This window comes from Ptychodera flava, chromosome 15 (assembly GCF_041260155.1).
Source record: "Ptychodera flava strain L36383 chromosome 15, AS_Pfla_20210202, whole genome shotgun sequence".
Lineage (NCBI taxonomy): Eukaryota > Metazoa > Hemichordata > Enteropneusta > Ptychoderidae > Ptychodera > Ptychodera flava.
The window spans coordinates 20436621-20461498 of NC_091942.1; the positions used below are offsets into that span (position 1 = coordinate 20436621).

Genomic DNA, 24878 nt, shown 5'->3' on the forward strand with positions numbered 1-24878 from the left:
TCGTGCAAACTTATCAAACAAAGATAACAGAAAATTCAAACAAAAGTGGTAAAATGTTGCGCTAAAATTTTGGTTGGAAAAAGAACAGCACTCAAGTCCTGACCCAAGAATTGGTTACAATTAGAGTAAAGTACTCCTTAGTAAAATTAGAAAAAACAGGAAACTGAAGAGCTTGATTGAACTATATTGCCATATTCACTTGAACAGGTCGGAGGTCTTTAACCTCTCTCCACACCGACAGTTTCCATTAATAATGTCAGAAATCTTGTTCTAAAACCAACCACGATTTTTCAAGGCAGCAGGAAAACAATTATGATTTATATTTAGGGTTTTTCTTTCAATTATTGGGAATTGTAAAAGTATTCATTTAAGAAAATCAAATATAACAAAATATTGAACTGGACTGACCGATTGACAGATAGGGTTTCCTTGAACATAGAACTCACTGTTATGTCTGGTGCCTGGGCTTAACAAGGAGTCTACTGTATAAAAGTGGTGTCCAGTTACAGTGATTTCATAGTAGAGTGACCTTGCTGATAACAAACCCAATCTTTGTTGATAGTTTGTTAGATTTCGTATATTCCTCCAGTGCGGTATTTCCCAACCGTAGGTTGACTTTAAGCGTAAATCCCATACTTTGATCTGACAATGAGGGACTCAAGTCTTTTTCAAAGATATTGGGTTAATCGTGTTAATGTACCTCAGAAATTTCACCTCTTCGGACGTATCACTATGCACGCTAACCAAGTCAGGAATGTTTGCTAAATACTGTACACACTGTACCAGTGAAAAGAACACCATGTTTCATGTTACGACCTGTGACCCCAATTTTACCCCGGCCTTTTCACTAGCACACCTTGTCACAAAGTAACTGTAAAACTGAACTAATTGCTTTGTTATGGATTACTAAGTTCAGACAGGATCAAGCAAAATGTGTTCTCATTCACTACTAACGGTTAGATTTTAACGCAGTATTTAAATGTTTCAATCGCGACCACCAATGTTGTACGTGAAGTCTCATATTAAATGTTCAGTGTAAAACATTGTAATATTTTCCGTATATATTTTTTCCTGCCCTTCCCTTTTCTTTTCTTTCCCTGCTTCGCTATGGTGTTCTGTTTTGTTTTGTATTTTGCTTCTGCAAACCATGTCATTGGAAGCGGGGTTTTGTCTGTGCCTAAACAGCAACGCTCTTTCCCCAGCTTGGTTTCGTATTGCAAAGAAACATCTGCTGCCAGTCATTCCTGCTGGAGCTCTCTCAGCTGTTGCCGGGCAAAGATTTTTCCAGCTCCTTCGGTCCCATTTTCTGCCAATCTGTCATTCTAACTTGCATCTTGGTGCTCGCAGCCCCTCACTGCACTTGCCTGCCGAGTGGTATTTATTGCTGAAGTCTGTCACCAATGGCTGCTCTCTCATATATACCAAGAATCATAAATAACAATGACACCGAGATTTGGACTAACACTGTAATACAGTTGTTTCCACATCTGTATTTATGCAAAAAAAACCAGCCTTGTCTTTTACAGATCCGTGTGTTTTGCATCTTGACATGAACTGCACTCGTAACATTGACAACACATCATTTTGACATCCATGTCTCTCTAACTACAGCACCAGAATTGCACCATAATCCATCTCACTTTTGTCATCACCTTTTTTTCTCCTCTGCTGCCCGACCCAGTCTCTATTTAGCTATAGAGATTCTCAGGTGGTCGGAGTGAGTACCAAATAATTAACCAATATTTACAAACACTCGTGTGGTTATTTCTTGTGTCACTGGTAAAACTGTAACCTGTAGATGTGGTTAGATGTTTCTTTACTGTGTATGTTTTTTTTTTCTCTCTCTTGCATGTCATCTTTCAACACCTAACCTCCTTCTTATTACCATCCCATCGTCTGTGTCACTCTTGTCCGATACGATAGAGTCAAATGTCACTGAGTCGTCACGCAATTGTAAGTATCGAGTTGAGACGCATGTCGCCATGCTATTGAAAATCTCTTCTTGTTACTTAAACTGCTTTCGTAGCTGGAACGTTACTTTAAATTTGTCCCAAGTTTTGTTTTATTCACTCAGTAATTGCCCCAGCATTTTGTATAAGTTGCCAGTTTGTGCAAGGTCTTACGTTTTGTTTGTTGTTTACTGTACTGTAATTTGTAGTATGTTGGCAAGGAAAATGCAAAGACTTAATGTTTCTCTGTAATAAATGTTGACTGCCTCTCCATCTTAGAGTGGTTGGTGCGACTGAACTATCACTCTGTGGCAGGAGATGGAAATGGCCATCGTTGTACTGATTATAACCTGGCCACAATTGATGGTTACACCTACCATCACATAGTGAAGATTGATGGTTTCTGTGATCACATGGTTGCATTGATGATTAGGGTAATCATCACATTGTAAAAATTGATGGTTACAGAAATCATCACATTGTTTTAAATTTATGGTAACAACAATCATCACACTGTTAGATTGATGGTTATGGCAGTCGTCACATTGTAAAAATTGATGGTTACAGCAATCATCAAAAATTGATGGTCTCAGCAATCATCACCTTTTAAAAATTGATGGTTAGGCCAAAAAAAAAAAGAAATGTTTCTGGTCAGGCCTTTCTTTAAAAAATGGTGCGGCGACGCGGCTTTTTTTTTTTTTTTTTTTTTTTTTTTTTTTTTCCTCCTCCTCAGGGAGGGAGCAGGGTCAGTTAAAGCGCCAAAGCTTAGCGGCTAATTTGCATAATCATTTGCATATCATAAATTTATATTTGCATATGGATGTAAGCTTGCACATGCATCCACACATACATGTAGGCCTACACTCACAACAAAATGCAATGGTAACACAAAGTGTGCAGTTTGAACATCATGGAAACTCTTTATTACACTTAAATAAATCATCACAGTATTGTAATTACAATTGCAATTAAAACAGAAGATTCAGATTGAAACTTTGAGAGCAAGAAATGGTTCGTCTCATTGGAGTTTCATTAATACATATATTGCTATAATAAATTGTCAAACTTGCCACAAAGAGAAAATTCACAAGTTTAAGCTTTACACAATTCAAATGCAATTGAATTTTATATCATTTTTGAACGACAACACCGCGAATAATTTTTCATCACGGGATAGATTTCAACCAGCAGCCCCCCCCCCCCTCCCCGCATAACTTCTACTTCCACTGAACATCGTCGTTCGATTCTTGATTTTAAAAATACCACCAAGATGATCACAAGATATGAACTAAGTACAACTAGAATCCCTCGAAAATCAGGTGTAAATCTTTCAGAGAACGTGTCAGAGTGGAACCACACGCGACGCCAGGATCAATGTCAACACGTTATGAACCTGTCGACCAACATGGCCGTCGCCATATTGAAATTTATGCAATGTGAACTCGATCGCGATCGTGATCGTACTCAGACAAAACTCATCGTTGTACAATCATTATCAACCTCACCAGTCAACTCTTGTTTCTTTTGCGGTCCATTTCGTTGATCAAAGCATGGGAATGTGATCAAAGGCCCTGCTAGTGCTACACCGCCTACCTCTGTGAACACTTGTCCGCGATGTTGGTCGTAATACTGTCTTTGTTGGTCGTAATATTTGTTCTGGAATGAAAATTTGTGAACAACCAGCCGATTCATCTATTGTTTTAACGTTCCTCTCAACACTTCCGGACAACTTATCTGATGCATACCATACTTCACACCTTCCACTCTTTCACCAGGTTAAAAGTTGCAGTGAGCGCTATGTGTACGTGTAGACAATGCAGGCATCAGCTGGTAGCTACGCAGAGCGTGTGAACTAAGGATGGCGGGAATATTTTAAAGCGTAGCGGGGAGAATCAAAGCGTAGCGGGGGGGGGGGGGGCGAAAGCGTAGCGGGACCGCTATGGCCTGGGGATAACACTGAGTTTTGTAGTTTTATCAATATAGTAACATTTAAACTGTTCATGCAGTCACTGATCATGTGCCCCAAAGAATTTTCTTTCTTTTCAGCCGTTTTGGTTTGGTGTTATAGTAATCAGTATGTAGTTTGCCACAGCCGCCGGCCTCAAACCAGGAAAAAAAGGGTGACGCGCTGTTGTTCAAGTGACGCGCGCGCTGACCAGAAACATTTCTTTTTTTTTTTTTTGGTTACAGTAATCATCACATTGTGGAGATGGATGGTTACAGTAATCATCACATAAAAATTGATGGTTACAGCAATCATCACATTGAAAAAAAATGATGGTTACGGTAATCATGTTGTAAAAATTGATGGTTACAGCAATCATCGCATTGTAAAAATTGATGGTTACTGCAATCATCACACTGTAACAATTGATGGTTACAGTAATCATCACATTGTAAAAATTGATGGTTACAGAAGCCATTTCAAATCCACCATTGATGGTTACTGCAATCATTTCTCTGTTACAATCATTGTTTAAGGCAGTCGCTGTATTGTCACAGTTGTTGATTATGGTGGACCAGTGAGTTGCCTGTATATGTCTAGTAACTGTCACAAGACTAATTAGCATGAATCAAGCATACAAATATCCTAAACTCAATCACTTGTTATACCACTTCTTTAATGCATATCTCAGCACCAAAGTTTCAATTTGATGAGATGTTAAAAAGCTGTGACATGATTTGACGGGAAAATTCCTTCTCAATTGATTTCCACATAAGTCCCATCTAACTTACTAATCTTTAATATTTTCAGCAAAGAATGGCTATCGAAACAATAACAAAAACTGCAATTTATCTACAAAACAAATTCATCCATCACCCATGGAGAAGAAGTGTTCGATCAGAAATCCCGTCATGATTTATTTTCATTACATTTTAGTATCAGTTCACTAAATCCATTTTGGAAAATTCAAAAATCCTTTCGAGAACTATGCATGCAAAGACGTCATTGCTTTAAACCAGACTGATAAAAGTATGTCCACACATGAGATCCCCCTCCTGCCCTCCCCCGCAGGCTCCCCACTCCCACTCCCTTGTAGATGACAGATTCTGCACGTAGTACAGGCTAGATTGGACTCACTGGTTGAAAAAAATCTTTCTGTACTCCCAGTACCCCTTAGCTTGCTCTGCATTTTCCTTGAATAAAAAACAAGTGTTCAGATTCACCAGCAGATGTTGAACTTGAAGGTTAACCTTGTATCGAAGATATTTCTTTCTTATTTTATTTTTTTATCTTACACCAGTTTTAAGAATATATAGTATAGCTGCCAGTGGCAAACACTGCATGCATATAGTATGATACAGGATACAAAGATGGTTTTAATGTGGATACACACACGTCACAGTTGCTTGGAAATTTGATGATTTCCAAAAGTATTTCTGCAGAAATACTTGTCTTGAATTATGAAAGTTTTCAACTTGACATTGTGTTTATCCCTCTGTTGAAATTTAGCGACAGATGTCTAATGTGGTAAACGCAAACATTCAGGGTTTCAAAAGCTCTGTGAGTGTTATGTATCCTCTAAGTATCATTTTTCGTACACTGTAGTTTTTGTGTTGGAAAAATAGAAAAGTTGCTATCGCAGCTTAGCTGGCAATGGGTCAATATTGACTGTGCTAGCGTTGTGAACTATCAAACAGTAAAGATAAATTTGCATGGCCACTACTTAAATTGCAGCTTACAACAAAAAATATTGCATGCATTGGAGTTAAAAATAGTTTTTGTTCTTCAGGTTCTGACTCGCTCATCCCTGTCAGCTATCTGCGGATTTGCCTAGACTGTTCACAAGAGTCAGGTTAAACCATTAGCACACAGGGGTGGACAGGTCAGAAATTGATATGCATTGTGGGTGTTGTACGTGACAACGTCATGATCTCGTCACCTTAGCTTCAGTAACTGCGAAATTTCTTGTTTCAATACTTGGCGATGAAGATACATCTTATTGTGTTTTCAAGATGTACCTTCTGTTATCTCAGAAACATTTCAGTGCATAAAAGATGTTCTTGCATTCGAGAACACAGATGTTTCTTGTTCAGTTTTCACATTAATATGGCAATGGGTAAAATTCAAATCATGCAAAATTGCAGTGCACAAGATAGCAGATCCTGTGTCCACATCTCGAGTCAGGTGTTATCACGTACAGTGCCCAACGCTTTAAAATCCTTTCACCACCGTTTGTTGGTCTGACACAACATCGTTTATAGCATTCACTGTTCTGTATGACAGAACGGGTGAAAGGGTTATGTGTTAAGATGGTGGAGTAAGCTCGTGTATAAAATGTCAGCGCTGAAAGCCCAGCTGTTGTGTTCGCTATGATCTTTGTAATTTAATTCTCTTTAATGTTGTCTCTTGTTAAGGTGTAGTCGCAGCAGCTGCTTTTTGTTTTGCCGTCCAATGTGCATTAGCAGGCTGATAGAGTCCATGATGATTTGCGCGTCATAACACGTATATATTTATTCATTGCCGGTTTAGGGTGAACTTGAGTCGCAGCTGTTGCAAGCCAATCCCATCCTAGAAGCATTCGGAAACGCCAAGACCGTGAAAAATGACAACTCATCAAGATTTGTAAGTATTCAGTAATCAGAAGTGTATGATCGAAAGCAAGGAAGTGAGAAAGTGTTTGTCGTACAGAAAGTGAAAATCTGTATGTAGGGCAAGGTACAGTGCGTGAATGTGTATGCAGCTGGACATTAGAAAACAGGGCACATGAGATTTGTTGTATAGGTTTGATATGTGACATTCGTGATCTGCCGTGTCATTGGCCATAATTTGGAAAATGTACTCTCTAAGTATGCATTTGAGTGTGCCACTTTGAGTTTACATCCAATGTATGATTCATGTATAGTAATAAAATGGTTCGGTCACGTCATTAGTTCAGATGTGTCATTGTGTATTAGGTTAACACTGACCATGTGCCCAGTAAAATGAGGGTATATTTCATGTCGACTGTGCAAATGCACATGGTCTGTTTCCAGTCTTTGCCGGAGCTAGTTCATTGTCAGTACCCATGCTGCCAACCAAGATGCACTATAGCTGTCTTCAGGAAAGCTGTGATTGGTGCATAAGATGTGCAGCAGAGAGTAATTTCCCATATTACAGCAAGTTTGCTGTTCTGTAGCAAAGTTCGCGTCGGAGTGGGATGACATTCTCTGCAACAGACTTCTAAATCATTGGTCTGTCAGGACAGGTGAAAATTATCGTGTAGAACCTGTCAGTACGATAGAGAAGTAATTTATAAAAACAACAGTCAAAACTGAATGTAAAGATAACAGGTCACATCATCTGTCATAAGCTTTTGCTTCACTTGAATATCAATATTTTTTCGAAGTAATTTTTATGGCATGAGTCAACAACAATGTGATTAAAAAAATTTCCATAATCGTGTTTTGTACTTCATGCATTTGCTTCTTGTTTTTGAAAGATTTAACCAGTCCTACTAGTCGACACTTATGCAGTGGTTGCTATGGTGTCTGGGAAAGAAACTATAAGCATGCGATTTCATCGATGGGCAAAATGAAACATTTTAATATCTATTCATAATTTTGCAAACCCATAAGTTGAAGGAAGATGAATATGTATCCAGGCTTTCATCAGCGAACGCAGAGCAAAATTTGATTGATATTCCAGACAATCGGTCTACACCACTGTGCATAATAATTTCACTGTACAGCAAGTGTACATAAATTAATTAGGGTTTCTTGCCTCACAGGCATTAATTTACAGACATGTCACCAAGGCACAGAATGTTTCCCTTGAAAATTTTCTTTTCCTTTCTTGATTTCAGGGTAAATTTATTCGGATCAACTTTGACACATCAGGATTCATTGCTGGGGCCAGTATTGAGACATGTATCCTTTCCATGTTTAACCTGCCCTTGGAGTTGAACTGTGATAACTAATCCATGGGCAAAAATTCAAGGCTGAGATGTTGTACTTTATGGTAATTTTACATGTATAACCCTCTGCAAATGTGAGGTTGGTATTGCTTTAATCTGAATGCTATTTGATCTTACCACTAGCGTATCAAATCTTTGCAGAGTAAAGTGATGTGAAAGTGTAATGCATTCTTGGTTGAATGCTTGAAACAAAGATATATTTTCCACCAACCACATGTGACAATATCATGGCTTAACTAGAATATCATGTGTCTTGATGATTTGACAGAGTTAGATAGGACAAATGTTATGACTTGCATGATATTGAAATTTGTGAACACATGCAATAAAGGTACATTAAGATGTTCAAACGACGTTGTCAGGGTGAAAAGCCAATTTTGTCATAGTTTAGCAGATGAAGTCAGATTGTAGCCAGTGTATTCAGAGTTTAGCCAGTGTTGTCAATGTGTGGCCAATTTTGGCAGTATAGCCAATGTCAAAGTGTACCCAATGCTGTTAAAATATACCCAATATTGTTAAAATTTAGCCAATGTTGTCAGAGTGTAGCCAATGCTGTCAGAATATAATGAACGTGAAGGTTTCTTTAACATGGCGTAGATCTTCTTGAAAAGGCTCGTGTTGTACGGCAGGCACCAACAGAAAGAACTTTCCACATCTTCTATCAAGCAATTCAAGGTGTCAGTAGCCCAAAGAGAAGTAAGTACAACCTACAAGTTGTCATCATCTTTTTGTTGTACTGTCGAACAACGGCAGATGATAACTGTGAAATTTGAAGTGCGATGTCATTGATTATATCATACCAGTATATTGATGGCGCTAGGACAGCAAGCTAATTGATCGAGATAGGAAAATAACCACGCTACAGTCACTTGTGTGTGATTTGAACACATGTGCGCTGTCAGCCAGAGAAAAAGTCCTTATTTGACATCTCATGCCAGAATTTCAATGTACTGTTATGATATGATGGCAATAAAGCACCTCAGTTGGTGTATCATTCTGTTTTTGCCAATTTGTTCCCTATATGCACTAGCAACAGTAACCCTGTGACATACACGCATCCTGTGTTTCCAGTCTTTGCCGGAGTTGGTTCATTATCAGTACCCGTGCTGCCAACCAAGATGCACTATAGCTGTCTTCTGGAAAGCTATGATTGGTGCACAAGATGTGCAGCAAAGAGTAATTTCCCATATTACAGCAAGTTTGCCTGTTCTGTAGCAAAATTCGCGTCGGAGTGGGATGACATTCTCTGCAACAGACTTCTAAATCACCCTGTGACATGTGATGACTTGAAATTTTACTTTGCTTGATTTTTATTGCAGAGGAATATTTACTGGAACATGCAAACAACTACGTAGCGCTGAGTAATGGCCATGTACCCATACCTGGTGTGGATGATGCTGTGGAATTTAATAACACCATTGAAGCCATGAAAATCATGGCCATTAGTGAAGATGACATTGCGTGTAAGTGTTACTGAACACATCTGTGATTGGGTGAAACAAGCCTCATTTGTAGCTCATGTACACATATCAACCAATCACAGAATCCAGCTCTTCTGGTTGCGGGAATTAATGAATCAGCGCATTGGGTTGGCTCATATGCAATTATTCCATTTCCTGTAACCAATCAGAGTGTTAGACTCTTGCTGGCAGCAAAGGTGCACCATAGCTTCCTTTTGATCAAGTTATGATTGGTGCAGAGGAATATCCAGCAAAGAATAAATTCCCATATTACAGCAAATTTGCGCGTTCTGTGGCGAATTCGCGTCGGAGTGGGAAAACAAGCACTCAGTATTGATTGTCAGTCTTGCTCATGCTACCATATGCAGTGCAAAGGTGTTTCTTTCCAGCTTTTGTCATTAGATATTCCATGCAAGCATATTTCATTGTCAGTACCAAAAAATTTATCTCACCAAGTTCAGTGTTGATGGAAATGACCGGTTGACCTCTTCATTAAATCAGTGTATGTACCCACTTGTCATCATCATTTTCATCAGTGAAGTCAAATACTCAAATATTGAATGTGATGAACATATCTATATTGCAGCTGTTATGAGAGTTATTTCGGCAGTTATGCAGTTTGGTAACCTGGTTTTCAAACAAGAGAGGAATTCTGACCAAGCAACAATGCCAGACAACACAGGTAATGCCACCTCATTTGTTCTCACTCACATATATTTCTTCAAGTGTCTCAGATTTTCAAGTATTGGAAGCAGCCAAGTCTCCCATAGTTTTACTGTTAGGCCAATGCCTACAACAGTTTGTGCTATAGTTCAAAATGTAATAGCATACAACCCTTTGTAAGAAAAGATGTGAATTCGTATTTTAGTATCTCTAAAGCCCTTTGAAATCTTAACTCCGAATACTTCCGTACAGTATTATTTACAGATTCAGACATATTAAATGCAAAGTAATTCAACCTTTTCATGAAGTGCTGCCAACCAAGATGCACTATAGCTGTCTTCAGGAAAGCTATGATTGGTGCACAAGATGTGCAGCAAAGATTAAATTCCCATATTACAGCAAGTTTGCCTGTTCCATAGCAAATTCTGTGTCGGACTGGGAAAACAAAACATCTGTTGCTCACGTTAAAAAAAGAAATAAAAAGATTGCTGTATTATTGTTCCGATGTTTTCAGTTCATTAAAATTACCAGTCTTGTTTGTCACTCTGTTCATTAACAGTGGCACAGAAGCTGTGTCGATTACTGGGACTCAATGTAACAGATTTCCAGAAAGCCCTGCTGAGACCCAAGGTCAAAGTGGGCAGAGACTTTGTACACAAAGCGCAAACCAAAGAACAGGTAAGTGCATCTCTCTCACCAACTTTGATAAACCCTGTCCATCTTCCTTGCATTACTTTCTGTGCAACTTTTCCAATAAAAAAGATCACGATGTGTAATCTGTAGTTCTGTACCAGATTTGCAAGTTGGGCTTTGTCATCCATATTATGGTCTAGGTCTCAGAATTGCACGTTTATATCTATCTGACTATAGTTGTATCCTATGCTGTGTAAGCCTAAGCCCTAGTAATGCTAAATTTTGATGATAATTCCACCATTTTTATTTTGAATGTAAACCATAATTCCTTGCTCTTCTCCCCAAAGAATGTTGATATACACAGTATCCAGCTTGTCAACTCAGCCCCTATGATTGTAAACTGCATTGTTATTGTTGAAACTGACTTCTGGTCCGGACTAGAATTCAAATGTAAACAATATTTATGCATTTTACACATATAGACGCTAAGTTCACAAGCTAAATATTGGGTATTTCAACATTATTTGGGGAATAGAATAAGAAGTTGCGATTGATTTATAAAATAAAAGTAATGAAAAAATCATTGAAAGTTAGCGTTACTAGGGCTTTAAGATAATCCTCTCCAAAAAAAAAAGTGATTATGTAGGATTCAACCCCCTGACAAAGTCATCCAACAACAACGCCTCTCAATCACCACATCCTCTATAATACAGATGATTGAATAAACCAAGTAACATGTGTTTTATGTTGTCTGCTACGCACAGGTGGAGTTTGCCTCCCAATCTCTTGCCAAGGCGACCTACGAGAGAAACTTCAAATGGATTGTATCGAGAATCAACAGATCACTAGACCGAACCAAACGACAAGGAGCATCTTTCATTGGCATATTGGATATCGCTGGTTTTGAAATTTTCCATATGAACTCGTTTGAGCAGCTGTGTATCAACTATACCAATGAAAAGCTTCAACAACTTTTCAATCATACAATGTTTATACTTGAACAGGTAGGTGGCAAGTGCGCCCTCTATAATAGGAAACTCTCTGATAAATTTCAGAAATTGGAAATTTTAATTTGTCTGACCATATACCAATTCATGTAGTGACCTGATGACACGGAAGTTCTGTTAAATTGAAAGAACTCCTGTGTATCAATGGTAGGTTAAATTGAACACATTGCTAATAATGCTTGGTCACATCTTATCCTTAAATTGTGTGCACCACAGGCTGGTTCTTTTGCAAAACTGAACCAAAAGTTTTCTTTGGACGAAATTGAAAAGTGCTTTTTTGGACACTCATAAAACATATGACAGATGTCTCCAAGGAAACTTCTGTATAGCAAACAGGAAGTGAGTGAGTCAGGATGAACCAATCCATGGTAGTAACCTCAACGCTAAGCATGCTACATACAAAACTTTTCACTGCAAAAATGATAGTTTTAGAAAGCTGACATAATGTTCACTGATTTCTACATACTGCTGTAACAATGTTTTTTTGTGTAAATTTCAGGAAGAATACAAGAAGGAAGGAATTGAATGGAAATTCATTGACTTTGGACTTGACCTGCAACCATGTATCGACCTTATCGAGAAGGTAAGCCAATTTGCATGAAGTGATTTAAAAAACAACACTCAGTTTTGACAAAAACTTAATATCCTTACCAGTCTGCAGGAAAAGAGAATATGTCAAAATTCATTTCTTTTAATAATTTCAAAAAAATTTCGCTGTTTTTAGACCCAAAGTTTGCATGACTGTATTAGTGATAAAATATCCAAGTCATTGATATATTCCAGTTTTCATATCACATCAAGGTTTATCTGATTTTTACCCTAAATATTTGTAAAACATAGTCAGATAATTATTACATGTCTTTGTTGTATAACTAATGAGAACCTTGTCATTTGATTTCTTTTCACCTCAACAAAGTTACGCCGATATCTCAAAATATGTGAAATATACATAGTCACATCTTGAAATATAACAATAGTGAAATGCACATAGTTATGCTTGAAATGACCATCTGACTTAATGTGTGGTATCTGTTGCAGCCCATGGGTATACTTGCATTGTTAGATGAAGAGTGTTGGTTCCCCAAAGCAACTGACAAGACATTTGTTGAAAAACTCATGAACTCACATTCCAACCACTTTAAATTCCGAAAGCCGGATATCAGAGAGAAGGCTGACTTCCAGGTTATCCATTATGCTGGAAAGGTGGGTGAAAGTCATTTGTTCCAGTCATTTTTGAACATTTTTGTTCAATTTTTTGTGTTGAAAACTATGATATTCCATAATTTCTACAACTGTGGTAAGTTTTACCGCAGGAATTACTACAGAGGGAGCTTTGAAAACTAAGCACTTGTGTTGTTTTGCTGGCGTGATATATGATATATCAGCATTGAAAATGCAGGGTAGTTTAAATTGATTGGATTATTGATAAAGTAAACAGCAGTGGGGTTTAAACAGATTGAATTACAAGTTTGGTGTCTGCCAAAGTCCAACAAAAGAAGCAGAATCGGTTCACCCCTATTTCTCATACATGGGTTTCACATTCACTGTTGGAAACAGTGGATTTGGGTCAAACCATGGTGGAGAAAAAGGGTTGATATACGTATTTTATAGTTTGACACATGCATTGAAATGAAAAATGATACCACCAATCGTACATTGATGTATACCATGGTAGTGACAGTCCTGACATCTCGCTCTGTTTTGTCATTTCAGGTGGACTACTGTGCTGGTCAGTGGCTGTTGAAAAACATGGATCCACTCAACGAGAACGTTATTCAGTTGATGCAGAATTCATCCGATCCTTTCGTTGTGAACATCTGGAGAGATGGTGAGTACACAGCTAGGGTTTACACAACAAATGTCAATCAACTAACAACAGTGTTACAACTACCAGAAGAGCTGTATCTCAGACTCGTCAGTTTACTGATACTTATTCTTTGATGTCGGTTGTAAATTTGAAGCAAGCACAGAAGCAGTTTGGTATCAAGGTTTTTCAAATGATAAATTTTGCAAAATGTTTTTCAAAATCATGTCATTCTGTCTCAAGTTATCAATAAGGATTGTCACTATCATCTGTGATATTTGTTTTGAAATGAATATCAAAAAAAAGGTACACGGAATACATATATTTGACATGTGGTAAAAGTATAAGTATTCGTGATTGTTGAAAATTTATATGTGATGAAGTAACTGTATCAACAGTGGTGGATATTGTATATCAGCCACACAGTAAAAGGATATATGGCGGTAAACTATATGTGTGCGGTGGCCTGTAAAAGTATATATGATTGTGGAGTATATATACGTGATATGTGGTAAAATTATACACAGTTGTTGAATATGTATATATGACATGTGGTGTCTCTTTGATTTTCAAAAGCAACAATTGTTGGTATGGGAGCCACTATGAGTAATGACACGGCTTTTGGATCCAGGACTCGGAAAGGCATGTTCCGTACAGTCAGTCAGCTGTACAAGGAACAACTTGCCAAGCTAATGGTGACACTGAGAAACACCAATCCAAACTTTGTCCGTTGTATCATTCCCAACCACGAAAAGAAGGTCAGTGGAAATACATGATCACAAATTTTTCATCACTTTATGTTGCAAGTCGCAAATAGCTCTTACTTACGCTTCCATGAGATACAGTCTTACCAGAAACCCAGCGTTGTCAAATTTTGTGAGCATAAGTGTCAAATATTAATGTGATCTACAGGTATAATATTCATCATCCAAATGAGTAATGACATTGCAATCACAACACAAATCTTTGTGTAATGACACAAAGATTTGTAAGTTTCAAGGACTGGAAAGATTTTCACCATTGGACTTTCAATACAGTCTACAAACTCTGCGTTTGCATGTAAAGATTTCATTGTTTCTGTAACTTTCCATTCCCGTATTTTCCCAATCCTTATAAAACTTTTCCCAACATCTTGAGAAATGACATTGTCTCTCTGTGTTGTGACACAGGCTGGTAAAATCGACGCACCATTGGTGTTGGATCAGCTGCGGTGTAATGGCGTCTTAGAAGGTATCAGAATATGCAGACAGGGTTTCCCTAATAGAATTGTCTTCCAAGAGTTCAGACAAAGGTGAGACATGCAGCTGTTCATACTCTGACCAGTGCTGTTCACTCTCCTCACATCAGCCAACCATTTCTTCCAATACCATTGACCGTCCTGCCTATAGTACAATTTAATTGTTGTGTAGCTCTACGTCCAACTAAGTAATCTATTGTTGCGAAATAAGCAACCATTAATTCATACAGTTCAATTCTTTTTCACCCCCGTAAGGGGACTTACATTATTGTAGATGTCCATATCCACTTGCAAGTTCTCTATAAATTTTGTGCCAGTGACAGTGTCCAACAGCACAACACAGTGGTTTCTATCCTTGCACAAAGCACAAACCTTAGCAACCATAGGATAATCTCCCCTCGAAATCAATGTTTGCCAACAAGAGAATTGAATCTTTGTATCAAACCCTCTGAGTGCTATAATTTTTCTCACCAAAATTTGAGTATGTCATTAAAATTATGAGAAATTTTCAAAAAAATTTTGGACAATTTCAAACAAAATGGACATCACTTTTCATAGGGTACAGGATTTGATCAAAATTTTAGAAAAAAATCTGAAAAAAAAATCGGATCTGAAAAATTTGTATGGGTTATATTTTATATGGGCAACAAAAATTGACTTTGGTACTCAAAGGGTTAAAAACAAGTTGCTCATTGTCAGTAGATAAACATTTCATTTTGTGATTTGGTCTTGTCTTGTAGATATGAACTATTGACTCCACAAGTGATCCCCAAGGGTTTCATGGATGGCAGAAAGGCTGTAGAGAAAATGGTAAGTATTGTAATATTGTCAGAAACATACAAAATGTCAACAGGAAGACTAACGCAATCTTCTAGATGTCAATAAAGCAGGCAGTGACCCTATGCACTCATCTTCATCTTGTTTATCCTTCCCCCCAGATCAATGCACTTGAGCTTGATCCAAATCTGTACAGAATTGGCCAGAGCAAGATCTTCTTCAGAGCTGGTGTGCTAGCGCACTTGGAAGAAGAAAGAGATCTCAAATTGACTGAAATCATCATACTCTTCCAAGCCCAATGTAGAGGAATGCTAGCAAGAAGGTAAGCCTTAAAAAAGATTTGGAAAATTTTGTCCCTTAGAGTACAAGTCGTTAAAGGAACTTGAACGTTCAACTTTGTCCAAACCAATGTTGACAAATTTATGACTATGGTATTATGCTTATGCAGTAAACCAAAATTGTAGGACAGTAATGTCCCACTTATCAACTTAAGATTTCTTTACGGAGACTCTGCAGGCCTTCTGTGTCGTGTTACAGTCTGCATCTCATTGGTCAGTTTGCTGTGGCGTGAACAAGATGAATCATCTTTACAATGTAATTCCATCATACTGAATGAAACAGAAGTGTCATTACAGATTCTGATGATCTGTAATATATTCTTACCAGCAGATTGAAGTAATTTCTTACCCTACAACGTTCACCAGACACTCAGTGATAAGTGTTCTGTTTGTCTGGCACTGATCACATGTAATTTTACATTTTTTCCAACAGGAATTACCAGAAACGTTTGCAACAGCTGAGCGCTATCAGAATCATCCAACGTAACTGTCTGGCGTATCTCAAGCTGAGAAACTGGCCATGGTGGAGGCTCTTTACCAAGGTAGATTGCATGTTGCTACTTTTTATCGGCTTTCTGGCAAAGATTTTGACGTTTAGATGCAGCTGTATGTCTGTTAATTACTAGAATAGTTGTGGGTCTTTGGTTTCAATTTTACCCTTTTAGTCTTAAACATTAATTACCTTGTGGTAAATACAAAATAATGCTGTAGTTGAGGAGGTGTTTGTCAACAACGGATGACAAAGCAAATAATCACAAAGATAGCAGCAAAAGTGATCTCATGAACACACATCTGCTGCGATCAAACATATTTTAAAGTTACGATGATGTACAGTGTTGCAGCTAGGTAGCACTCTCGCGAAAATGTCCCCAAAATCGAACCCATTGTCCCGCCGCATTCTCGCATGTTGAAGTCTGCTTGCTGTAATATTGATGTTTGCATGAAACTTGAAAGGTTGAATGTTTTGTACGTTGTTAGGTGAAACCATTGCTGCAAGTCACCAGACAAGATGAAGAGATGCACGCCAAGGAAGACGAATTGAAAAAGACTAAAGATCAGCTGGAAAAGACGGAAACCGACTACGTTGAGTTGGAGAGGAAGCAACAACAGCTGCTGGAAGAAAAGAGCATTCTGGCTGAACAGTTGCAAGCAGAGGCAGAACTCAGCGCGGAAGCTGAAGAGGTCTGAAATTAGAAATTATTTATTGCCATTGTTTTATTAGTAGTCTTGAATAAAGTAGAGCTGATATCTTTGTGTTGAGATAATAACATGGTTGAAATAGAACAGATTTGATTTAGTTTTGTGATTGTGTGGAACTATCCTTATGCATAGGCTCAACTCTCGCAGAACACGCAAGAAGCATTTGCTGTAGTCTGTTGTACTCAGCCTTAGTTTGTTGTGGCAAGACGTTTTGTCTTTGCAGTTTAAAGAGGCAGGTTTTCATCAGCTTGATCTGTGAGCAAATTGACCCACTGTGCATACATTTAAGAGGAGAACAACAGACTGAAATGACATAAACAGTAAAGTTGTCAACATGCACTAATGCAGGAACCAGGAATCAAAACCACCCCTTCAGCTCTTTGAGCGCCAAAGTCAATTTTAGTCACCTTCATAAAATATACCAGAGTCATTTTTTTCCCAGATTTTTGCCAAAATTTTGATTAAATACTATAGCCAATGAAATGTGATGTCCATTTGGTCCAAAATTATCAAAAACGCACATAAAAATTCATAAAAAGTAGTAAATTTTGCACTGAAATTTTGTTGGGAAATATTACAGCATTCAAAGGGTTAATGTTATTGACAGTGAGTTCAATGTGTTTCTTGAAACAGATGAGAGTGAGACTAGCCGCCAAAAAGCAAGAACTGGAAGAAATCCTTCACGACTTGGAAGCCCGCATTGAAGAGGAAGAAGAAAGAAACCAACAGTTGGTGAATGAGAGAAAGAAAATGACTCTCAATGTTCAAGACTTAGAGGAACAGTAAGTTAATATTTTAAATCAAGACGTGTGTTTGTATTGTGTTGACTATAGAAATCATAGATAAGGAAAGCAGAACTAGCGTGCAAAACTGGTCACTTTAAGGAAGAACGCACCTCAATAGTGAAAGATTTACACTTGTACTCTAACATTACTCACAGAAACATTCAACCATTCTCTTGCCAAAAAAAAATGAGAGGATCACCATGCAAAGTTCGGTACTAGAGAAACAAATTACCTTAAACAGTACCTATATTTGGAATTCAAAATGGCTGCTATCTCAGTGTTTACCGTATGGGGAAAAATAAAATTGTCGAAAAACTGAGAGAGTCTAAATTTTTCTTTCTTCAAGAGCTTTAAAATATAAATGAGACCCCACTAGCAGTAGACCAGGAAAGTATTGGAAAAAATTGAGAGTCCAAATATCGGTCCCTGAGACAAGTTCGTGATGTATGATGTTGGTTTGTAGATTACAGATGTTCTGAAAATTATACATATGCACTCAGTGCTACACTCAATCACTGAGTCATATTTAGAAATTATCCACTAAGCTTTAACAGCTTTGTCATTGTCAAGACAATGACTTTTAACCCTCACATCGCCATAGTTTGGCCCAACGGCAAAGTTGGACCTCTACACTTGATAATGGGAGTGAAACCTGTAACTTTGAAGTGTATAAAGGAACAAACTAAAACAGAACATGGGGTTGCCAAGCAGTCACAGTCACTGAACAAATCTGTGAAGTTGCAGATTGATAACTGCTTTCTCAGGTTTATACTGTTTATGGTATTTTTAAAGCGAAAGCTGTAAATATGCAAAAACATGGTATAGATCAAGTGCTAATGAAGATGCAGGGAACCCTTCTTCTTATGAGTTACGAGGTTTCACAGTTGCACTGGTGCAAACATTTGATCACTGGACATTGTGTCTTATTCCAGGTTAGAAGAAGAGGAACAAGCAAGGCAGAAGTTACAATTGGAGAAAGTTACGGCTGATGCCAAGATTAAGAAGATCGAGGAGGAACTAGCTGTTGCCGATGACAGCAATATAAAGGTAAGCAAGCCTCCCTGTTAGTAATTCTTGAAGACACGGCATCACAAAGTTCAAAGTTTTTGTCATCTCATTTGCTGCTAGTTTTGTGTCACAACTCTCAATGTAATCTGTTAACCTTTTCAGAACAATATGGTTCAAATAAACCTGAGCAGAGCAGCAGAATTCAAAAAATAATTTTGATCACATCCGGATTTTTGACATTTGATCAGAGAAAATAGTGTACATGATTGTCTTATCAATGCAAGTGAACTGTCACGACTTTCAAGATTACATGTCACTACGTTGTCCTTTGCAGCACGTGAAAGAAAAGAAATCACTCGAAGACAGACTTCATGAAGTGAGCAATCACCTAGCCGAGGAGGAAGACAAAGCCAAGGCTTTGACCAAGCTGAAAATCAAACAAGAAGCCAATATTCAGGAGTTAGAAGATAAAGTGCGGAGGGAAGAAAAGGTGAGTGTGGTGAAAGTCTCACAACTCATCTGTTCAGCCCTGTTGTTTCAGTGTGGTATAGACTTATGATTTTAATCAGGGTATAGAGTGAGAACTGTGCTGGTCACCCCCTGTAATTCACAATGGTATAGGCCATTTGATTGTTGTCAGGATGTAGACTTAAAAATGCTGTTCACCCTGTAATTTGCAATGGTATGTACCATCAGATCATGACAAACAAATCTCATCAGTGTTTTCTTCATTTAATAACGATCAGCTCCTAGAATGGACATAGAGACAAGGCTTTCTTGGGAGGTAGGGAGGGTGTGAAGAAAGTGAAATTTTGATGTGAAATTTCAAAATTATAATTAAGTGTTCAACATGCTGCAGGAATAATAGCTGATGCCAGTGGAATGCTAAGCATATATTACCAGTAATTTTCCTCACATGTTAATACACAGATAATTGTTCTTAAGTTGACCACAAATTGTACTTTTTGATTTCAGCTGCGTCAAGACCTGGACAAGATGAGACGAAAACTGGAGACTGAAATAAATGACCTGAGAGAACAATTGAACGAGCTTCGACAGCAAATTCATGAACTACAAGTACAATTAGCAAGACGGGAAGAAGAACTCAATCTTGCTCTGCAGAGGTTTGTGAAAATAAATCATCCAAAAGTATGATTGGATTCAAACTGACTAATTACAATGTTTGTTTTCATTTGGTATCCATTGAACTCACATACATAAAAGAGAAAGATACTTATTCCATTTATATATTATATATTTATATATATATTTCATTAGTAGTTTTGAAAATATATTGATATGCCAAGATTATTATCTGTCATAGCTTTAGTTTGAAATAGTTGTGAAATTGAATATTGTGTACACTCTGTGCAGGACAGTTGGTTCATCGTCTTTATGAACTTGGTTATAATCCAAGATAATGTACACCTTTCACCCTTCATCGAGTCATCCTATCACCCCAATATTGTGTTCATTCCAATGTTCCATCCAAAAAATGGGCTGTACCTACTATCATGGGAAGGGGGGGATGTCAGCGTTAGGAAAACATTGAAACATTGGCTTTATGTGTTTCACACAGATGCGAGGAAGAAGCCGCCGCCAAAGTTGCCGCCCAGAAAGCCTTGCGAGAGGCAGAAAACCAACTACAGGAAACACAGGAAGATTTAGACGCTGAGAAGGACGCTAGAAACAAAGCTGAGAAACATAAGAGAGATCTGAGTGAGGTGAGTTTACTCCCACTGTCCCAGTGGCGTGAGGCAAAACACTGACAGAGTACTGCATGTACATTGGTTCTTTATAATCAGAGATATTATCAATTCCATAACTCATTTAAAATTCTTATTGTCATATTTTGTGAAGTTGAGCATCTGTTGTTCTGTCCTGTTGTCATTTTGCCCGCTTTAATTGTTTTTCTTCAGTTTTTTGAAAATTCCTCAGCTGTAATGGAAGATCAATAATGATGCATAGACTTCATCCCACACTGTCCTTCCATTTTGAAAATGCCCTTTTACATAATTTTCTGATAACCTATGCTTGAATTGGTCGGAGCTAGATGCCAAAGAGGGCCTACGATGCTTTCTGAAGGACCTCAATTCAGTGTTACAAATTCTTCCTCAGCAAATAGGGAGAAGAATGTGTGCGAAGTTACACCGTCCTACCAGAATGTCTTTTGATAAAACCATACGCATCACTGTAGTCTAGTGTGAGATAAATGTCAAGGAAACATGTACTGAATGATGGGGTGTGTGTGTTTTGTTTTTAGGAACTGGAAGCTTTGAAGACCGAGCTTGAAGATTCTCTGGACACGACAGCAGCTCAGCAAGAGTTGAGAAACAAGCGAGAGTCAGAATTACATCACATGAAGAAAGCTTTGGAAGAGGAGAGCCAGTCGCATGAAGCAACAGTCATGGAAATGAGACAAAAACACACAACTGCTCTTGATTCTCTGAACGACCAGTTAGATTCTGTTAAACGGGTAAGCTGTACTCCTTAGGTTCCTCGCTTTTCATAAGTTGTTGCCTTTCCACCCCTGTGTCGATATGAGCCGGTCCATTTGACAGCTGAAAAGAATTGGCAAGGACCAAACTGTGAAACCCAAAGAGGAATAGATGTAACACTTAACATGAGTGTGTCATTTTCCAACATTCATGACGCAAGTCTCCTACCCCAGATACACAGTACACTAAGAAGTAATATTTGGAACGTTGAGGCACAGATTTTGAGTCTTTGCCCCTACAGATGGTCAGATTCTTCATCAAGGGAAGATGTACGACCAAAATAAAGACATCAGCTGCATCAGACATTATTGTAAATCCGGCAAAATGCTTCTAATAACGAATATGATATTTTGGTTGATACTGAGATGATAGCAGTGATAGTTGGTTTTAAGCCATTGAACGCTGTAATTTTCCCCACCAAAATTTTAGTGCAACATTTTACCAATTTGTATGAATTTTTCTGTGAATTTTTTGACAATTTTTGACCAAACAGACATCACATTTCATTTGCTACAGCTTTTCATCAAAATTTTTGACAAAAATATGAAAAAAATTTGACTTTGGTACATTTTATAAAGGCGACAAAAATTGATTTTGGCACTCAAAGGGTTAACTTATCATGACTCAAAAGATAGGAAATAGTTTTCAGGTATACTCTGTTCTTCAGAATTCTACAGAATGATAATAAAAGTTTCATTTTTGTCTAAACCGCATGAATCTTTTCATCCTCACAGGCAAAAGGATCGCTAGAAAAGACAAAGCAGTCTCTGGAAGCAGAAAATAAGGATATGTCGGATGAAATCAAAACCCTCCAAGCTGCGAAGCAGGAGTCTGAAAGGAAGAGGAAAAACCTGGAATCTACCAACCAGGAGAATAACGTGAGGATGTCGGAATTGGATAGAGTGAGACAGGAGTTGCAGGATAGAGTCGGCAAGATGCAGAACGAGCTGGAAAGTGTCACGGTTCAGCTGGAAGAGGCTGAACACAAAGCAACTCAGTACGGAAAGTCATCGTCGTCGCTGGAGTCACAACTGGCTGAAGTACAGGTGAGTTGGAATCTCAATCCTATGCTTGCAATGCAAGCTATTAAAGGATGGTAGAGCCAGATTTTTATGCCCAATGCAATGAAATACAGCACATATAAACATGTTGGTGGTGTTTTTTCCCTCCACTCCGCAAAACATAAATTTGTATGCAAGATCTCCATCGCAGCTGTCACTTTAACAGTAAAGGATTATTGTATGACTGTCAAACAACCGCAGATAAAACCCTACCATACAGTTCATAACGACAGACCAAACCTGACAGCCATTACAAAGGTAGCTCATAGTGGGCCTGTACTGAACTAATCCAGTTCACAAGTCTTACATTTAGTGTGTATGATCTTGCAATGTTCCAATGGAACAAAGGCACATAATGAGTTGTTACTATAATGAAAGTCAAGTTTACACACGATTGACCGACTTCACATTTCACCATTTTCATTGAGCAAACTGATGTGAGGCATGTGTGTGACATTTTCAGGAATCCTTGTCCGATGAAACCAGACAGAAACTGGCATTGAGTTCCAAACTACGGCAGGCAGAGGATGAGAGGGAGAGTCTTCAAGATCAGCTAGATGAAGAAGAAGAGGCCAGAAAAGCGTCAGAAAGACAAGTTGCCATGTTGTCATCGCAGGTAAGTTTTTAACAAATCAGGGAAAATTACCAAAATATGCATCAATTACTATTTTATATTACGTCCACAGCAATGCTACTGATCGTAAATTTATATCCAATCAAAGTCAGTGATCTGAACAACGTGTAAAGAAGACACATTTTTTCAAAAGGCCACGGTTTGTCCCAGATATACTGTGCACTGTTTAAATGCCAGAAGTTGTAATTTTTGATAAATTTTTGTTTTTAATGTCAACCAGAGTGTCTTTAATAGTGGTGCGGCATGGCAAATCCATTGTGCATTTTGTGATAAAAGCACCAAACTTGGCTGAGATGTGTCTTACTATATATTTAAGAAATTCAGATACCGAGCCACTGAAAATCTGTTGAAGCGTTGCCATGGCAGCCATTTTTCAAAATGGCCGCCAGACAAGGTATTTTTCACCTAGTAAAAGTCAAGTGCAGAATGCGTTGAGTAATTTTTGTTGCATATTTTCAATTAGAAACTATGGGGTGAGTGATTTTGCAACTATTTTCAACTTCTCTTCATCGCCTGACTTGTTAAACGGGTAAGTACAGACAAAAACACAATTCTTGTGCATAAAATGCACGGTATTAGATCCTATCAAAAGACGACACTATGTCAGCAGTCAAGAAATATTATTCCGTAGGCTTGAGGGGTCTACATGCACCTCTAGGATAACAAAGCTGTATTTATAGAAGCTTGGGATCCCTAGAATGCGAAATAAAATTTTATCAGAAAAAATAAAGGGATGCAATAACTGTTACAGTCATGTTTTGAAGAGTACTGCAAAATCACCATTTTGCGCATACCCACGTGCATTTTTCTGGTAGTACTTGTAAGTCATCTGCTAAGCTTTTTTAACATAACCTGACTTGTTGTGTATCATAAGAACGGAAATTTATTCCTCTTTAAAATGACATATGTAATATGCAATATCTTCCATAGATTATTTTATTAAATAGGACGAAACTTACCCGATACCCCAGAGTTTGCAATGCAAATTATAGCGAATCTCAAATTCTACCAATGTTTTACCTTGGCATAATACAAAAGGCCATGCTTTGTATGATATCTGTTTTATTTGCTACAGGGACATGTTAATCATGTGAAATAGACTTTTGACATAAAAAATATTGGGATGCTATAGCTCTACCGATCACATTTTGAAGGGTACCGCAAAATCGCAGTATTGCCAACTCGAATCCGTTTTCGATGAACCTGTCTTCTTTTAAAGTCATCTGCTGAGCTTTTTTTTAACATAACAAGGCTTATAGGGTAGCATTGGAAAGTAATTTTATTCTTCTTTCAGATGAATTATTGTAATATGCAATATCTTCCATAGTTTTCATAAAATATGACCAAAACTTACCCCATATCCCAAACTTAATATTACAAATTATTGTCTCTGCTTGTCTCAAATTCTACTAACTTGTACCTAAACATATTACAAAGGGCAATGCTTTGTATGAAATCTGTTTAATTTGCTATAAGAATAAGTCAAAATGTGAAATAGGCTTTTAACAGCAAAAATATTGGATGCAATGGCTGTTAGAGTCATGTTCTGAAGGGTACCTTAAAGTCAAAGTATTGTGAATCGTATCTTTTTTGTTAAGCATGTCTCCTTGTAAGTCATCTGCTCACCTTATATTTTAACACAATCTAGCTAGAGGGGTAACATTTGAAAGTAATTTTATTCTTCTTTCAGATGACATATTGTAATATGCAATATCTTCCCCTGTTTGTATAAAACATGACAGACCAAAACTTACCTTATACCACAAACTTTATTCAAAATCAATGTCAATGCTTATCTCAAATTCTACAACCCTTTCACCTAGACATACAATAAAAGGCCATGTCTTGTATGAAAACTCTTTTATTACTACTGGGACACGTCACAAATATGAAATAGACTTTTAATAGAAAAAAAGTCATGTTTTGA

The 24878-nt window shown here is 37.7% G+C and overlaps 1 protein-coding gene across 4 annotated transcripts in view; it reads left to right on the forward strand.

Annotated features, from left to right (window-relative positions):
- Positions 1–24878, forward strand: part of LOC139151490 (myosin-10-like) — a 76608-nt gene that overhangs the window by 35234 nt on the left and 16496 nt on the right. For 2 of the 4 annotated variants that reach the window (XM_070724322.1, XM_070724325.1), the window contains 24 exons: positions 6424–6516; positions 7736–7799; positions 8444–8542; positions 9166–9309; positions 9893–9988; positions 10529–10647; positions 11367–11606; positions 12109–12192; positions 12648–12812; positions 13323–13437; positions 13990–14171; positions 14583–14704; positions 15391–15460; positions 15589–15749; positions 16199–16307; positions 16744–16947; positions 17599–17747; positions 18683–18797; positions 19093–19248; positions 19734–19882; positions 20338–20482; positions 21022–21234; positions 21991–22302; positions 22781–22933. In XM_070724322.1, the coding sequence (XP_070580423.1) occupies positions 6424–6516; positions 7736–7799; positions 8444–8542; positions 9166–9309; positions 9893–9988; positions 10529–10647; positions 11367–11606; positions 12109–12192; positions 12648–12812; positions 13323–13437; positions 13990–14171; positions 14583–14704; positions 15391–15460; positions 15589–15749; positions 16199–16307; positions 16744–16947; positions 17599–17747; positions 18683–18797; positions 19093–19248; positions 19734–19882; positions 20338–20482; positions 21022–21234; positions 21991–22302; positions 22781–22933 (3459 nt within the window). Of the gene's footprint in view, positions 1–1681; positions 1718–1923; positions 1954–6423; positions 6517–7735; positions 7800–8443; positions 8543–9165; positions 9310–9892; positions 9989–10528; positions 10648–11366; positions 11607–12108; positions 12193–12647; positions 12813–13322; positions 13438–13989; positions 14172–14582; positions 14705–15390; positions 15461–15588; positions 15750–16198; positions 16308–16743; positions 16948–17598; positions 17748–18682; positions 18798–19092; positions 19249–19733; positions 19883–20337; positions 20483–21021; positions 21235–21990; positions 22303–22780; positions 22934–24878 lie in introns of all 4 variants that reach the window. The other 2 variants (XM_070724324.1, XM_070724323.1) reach the window with 2 other exon arrangements.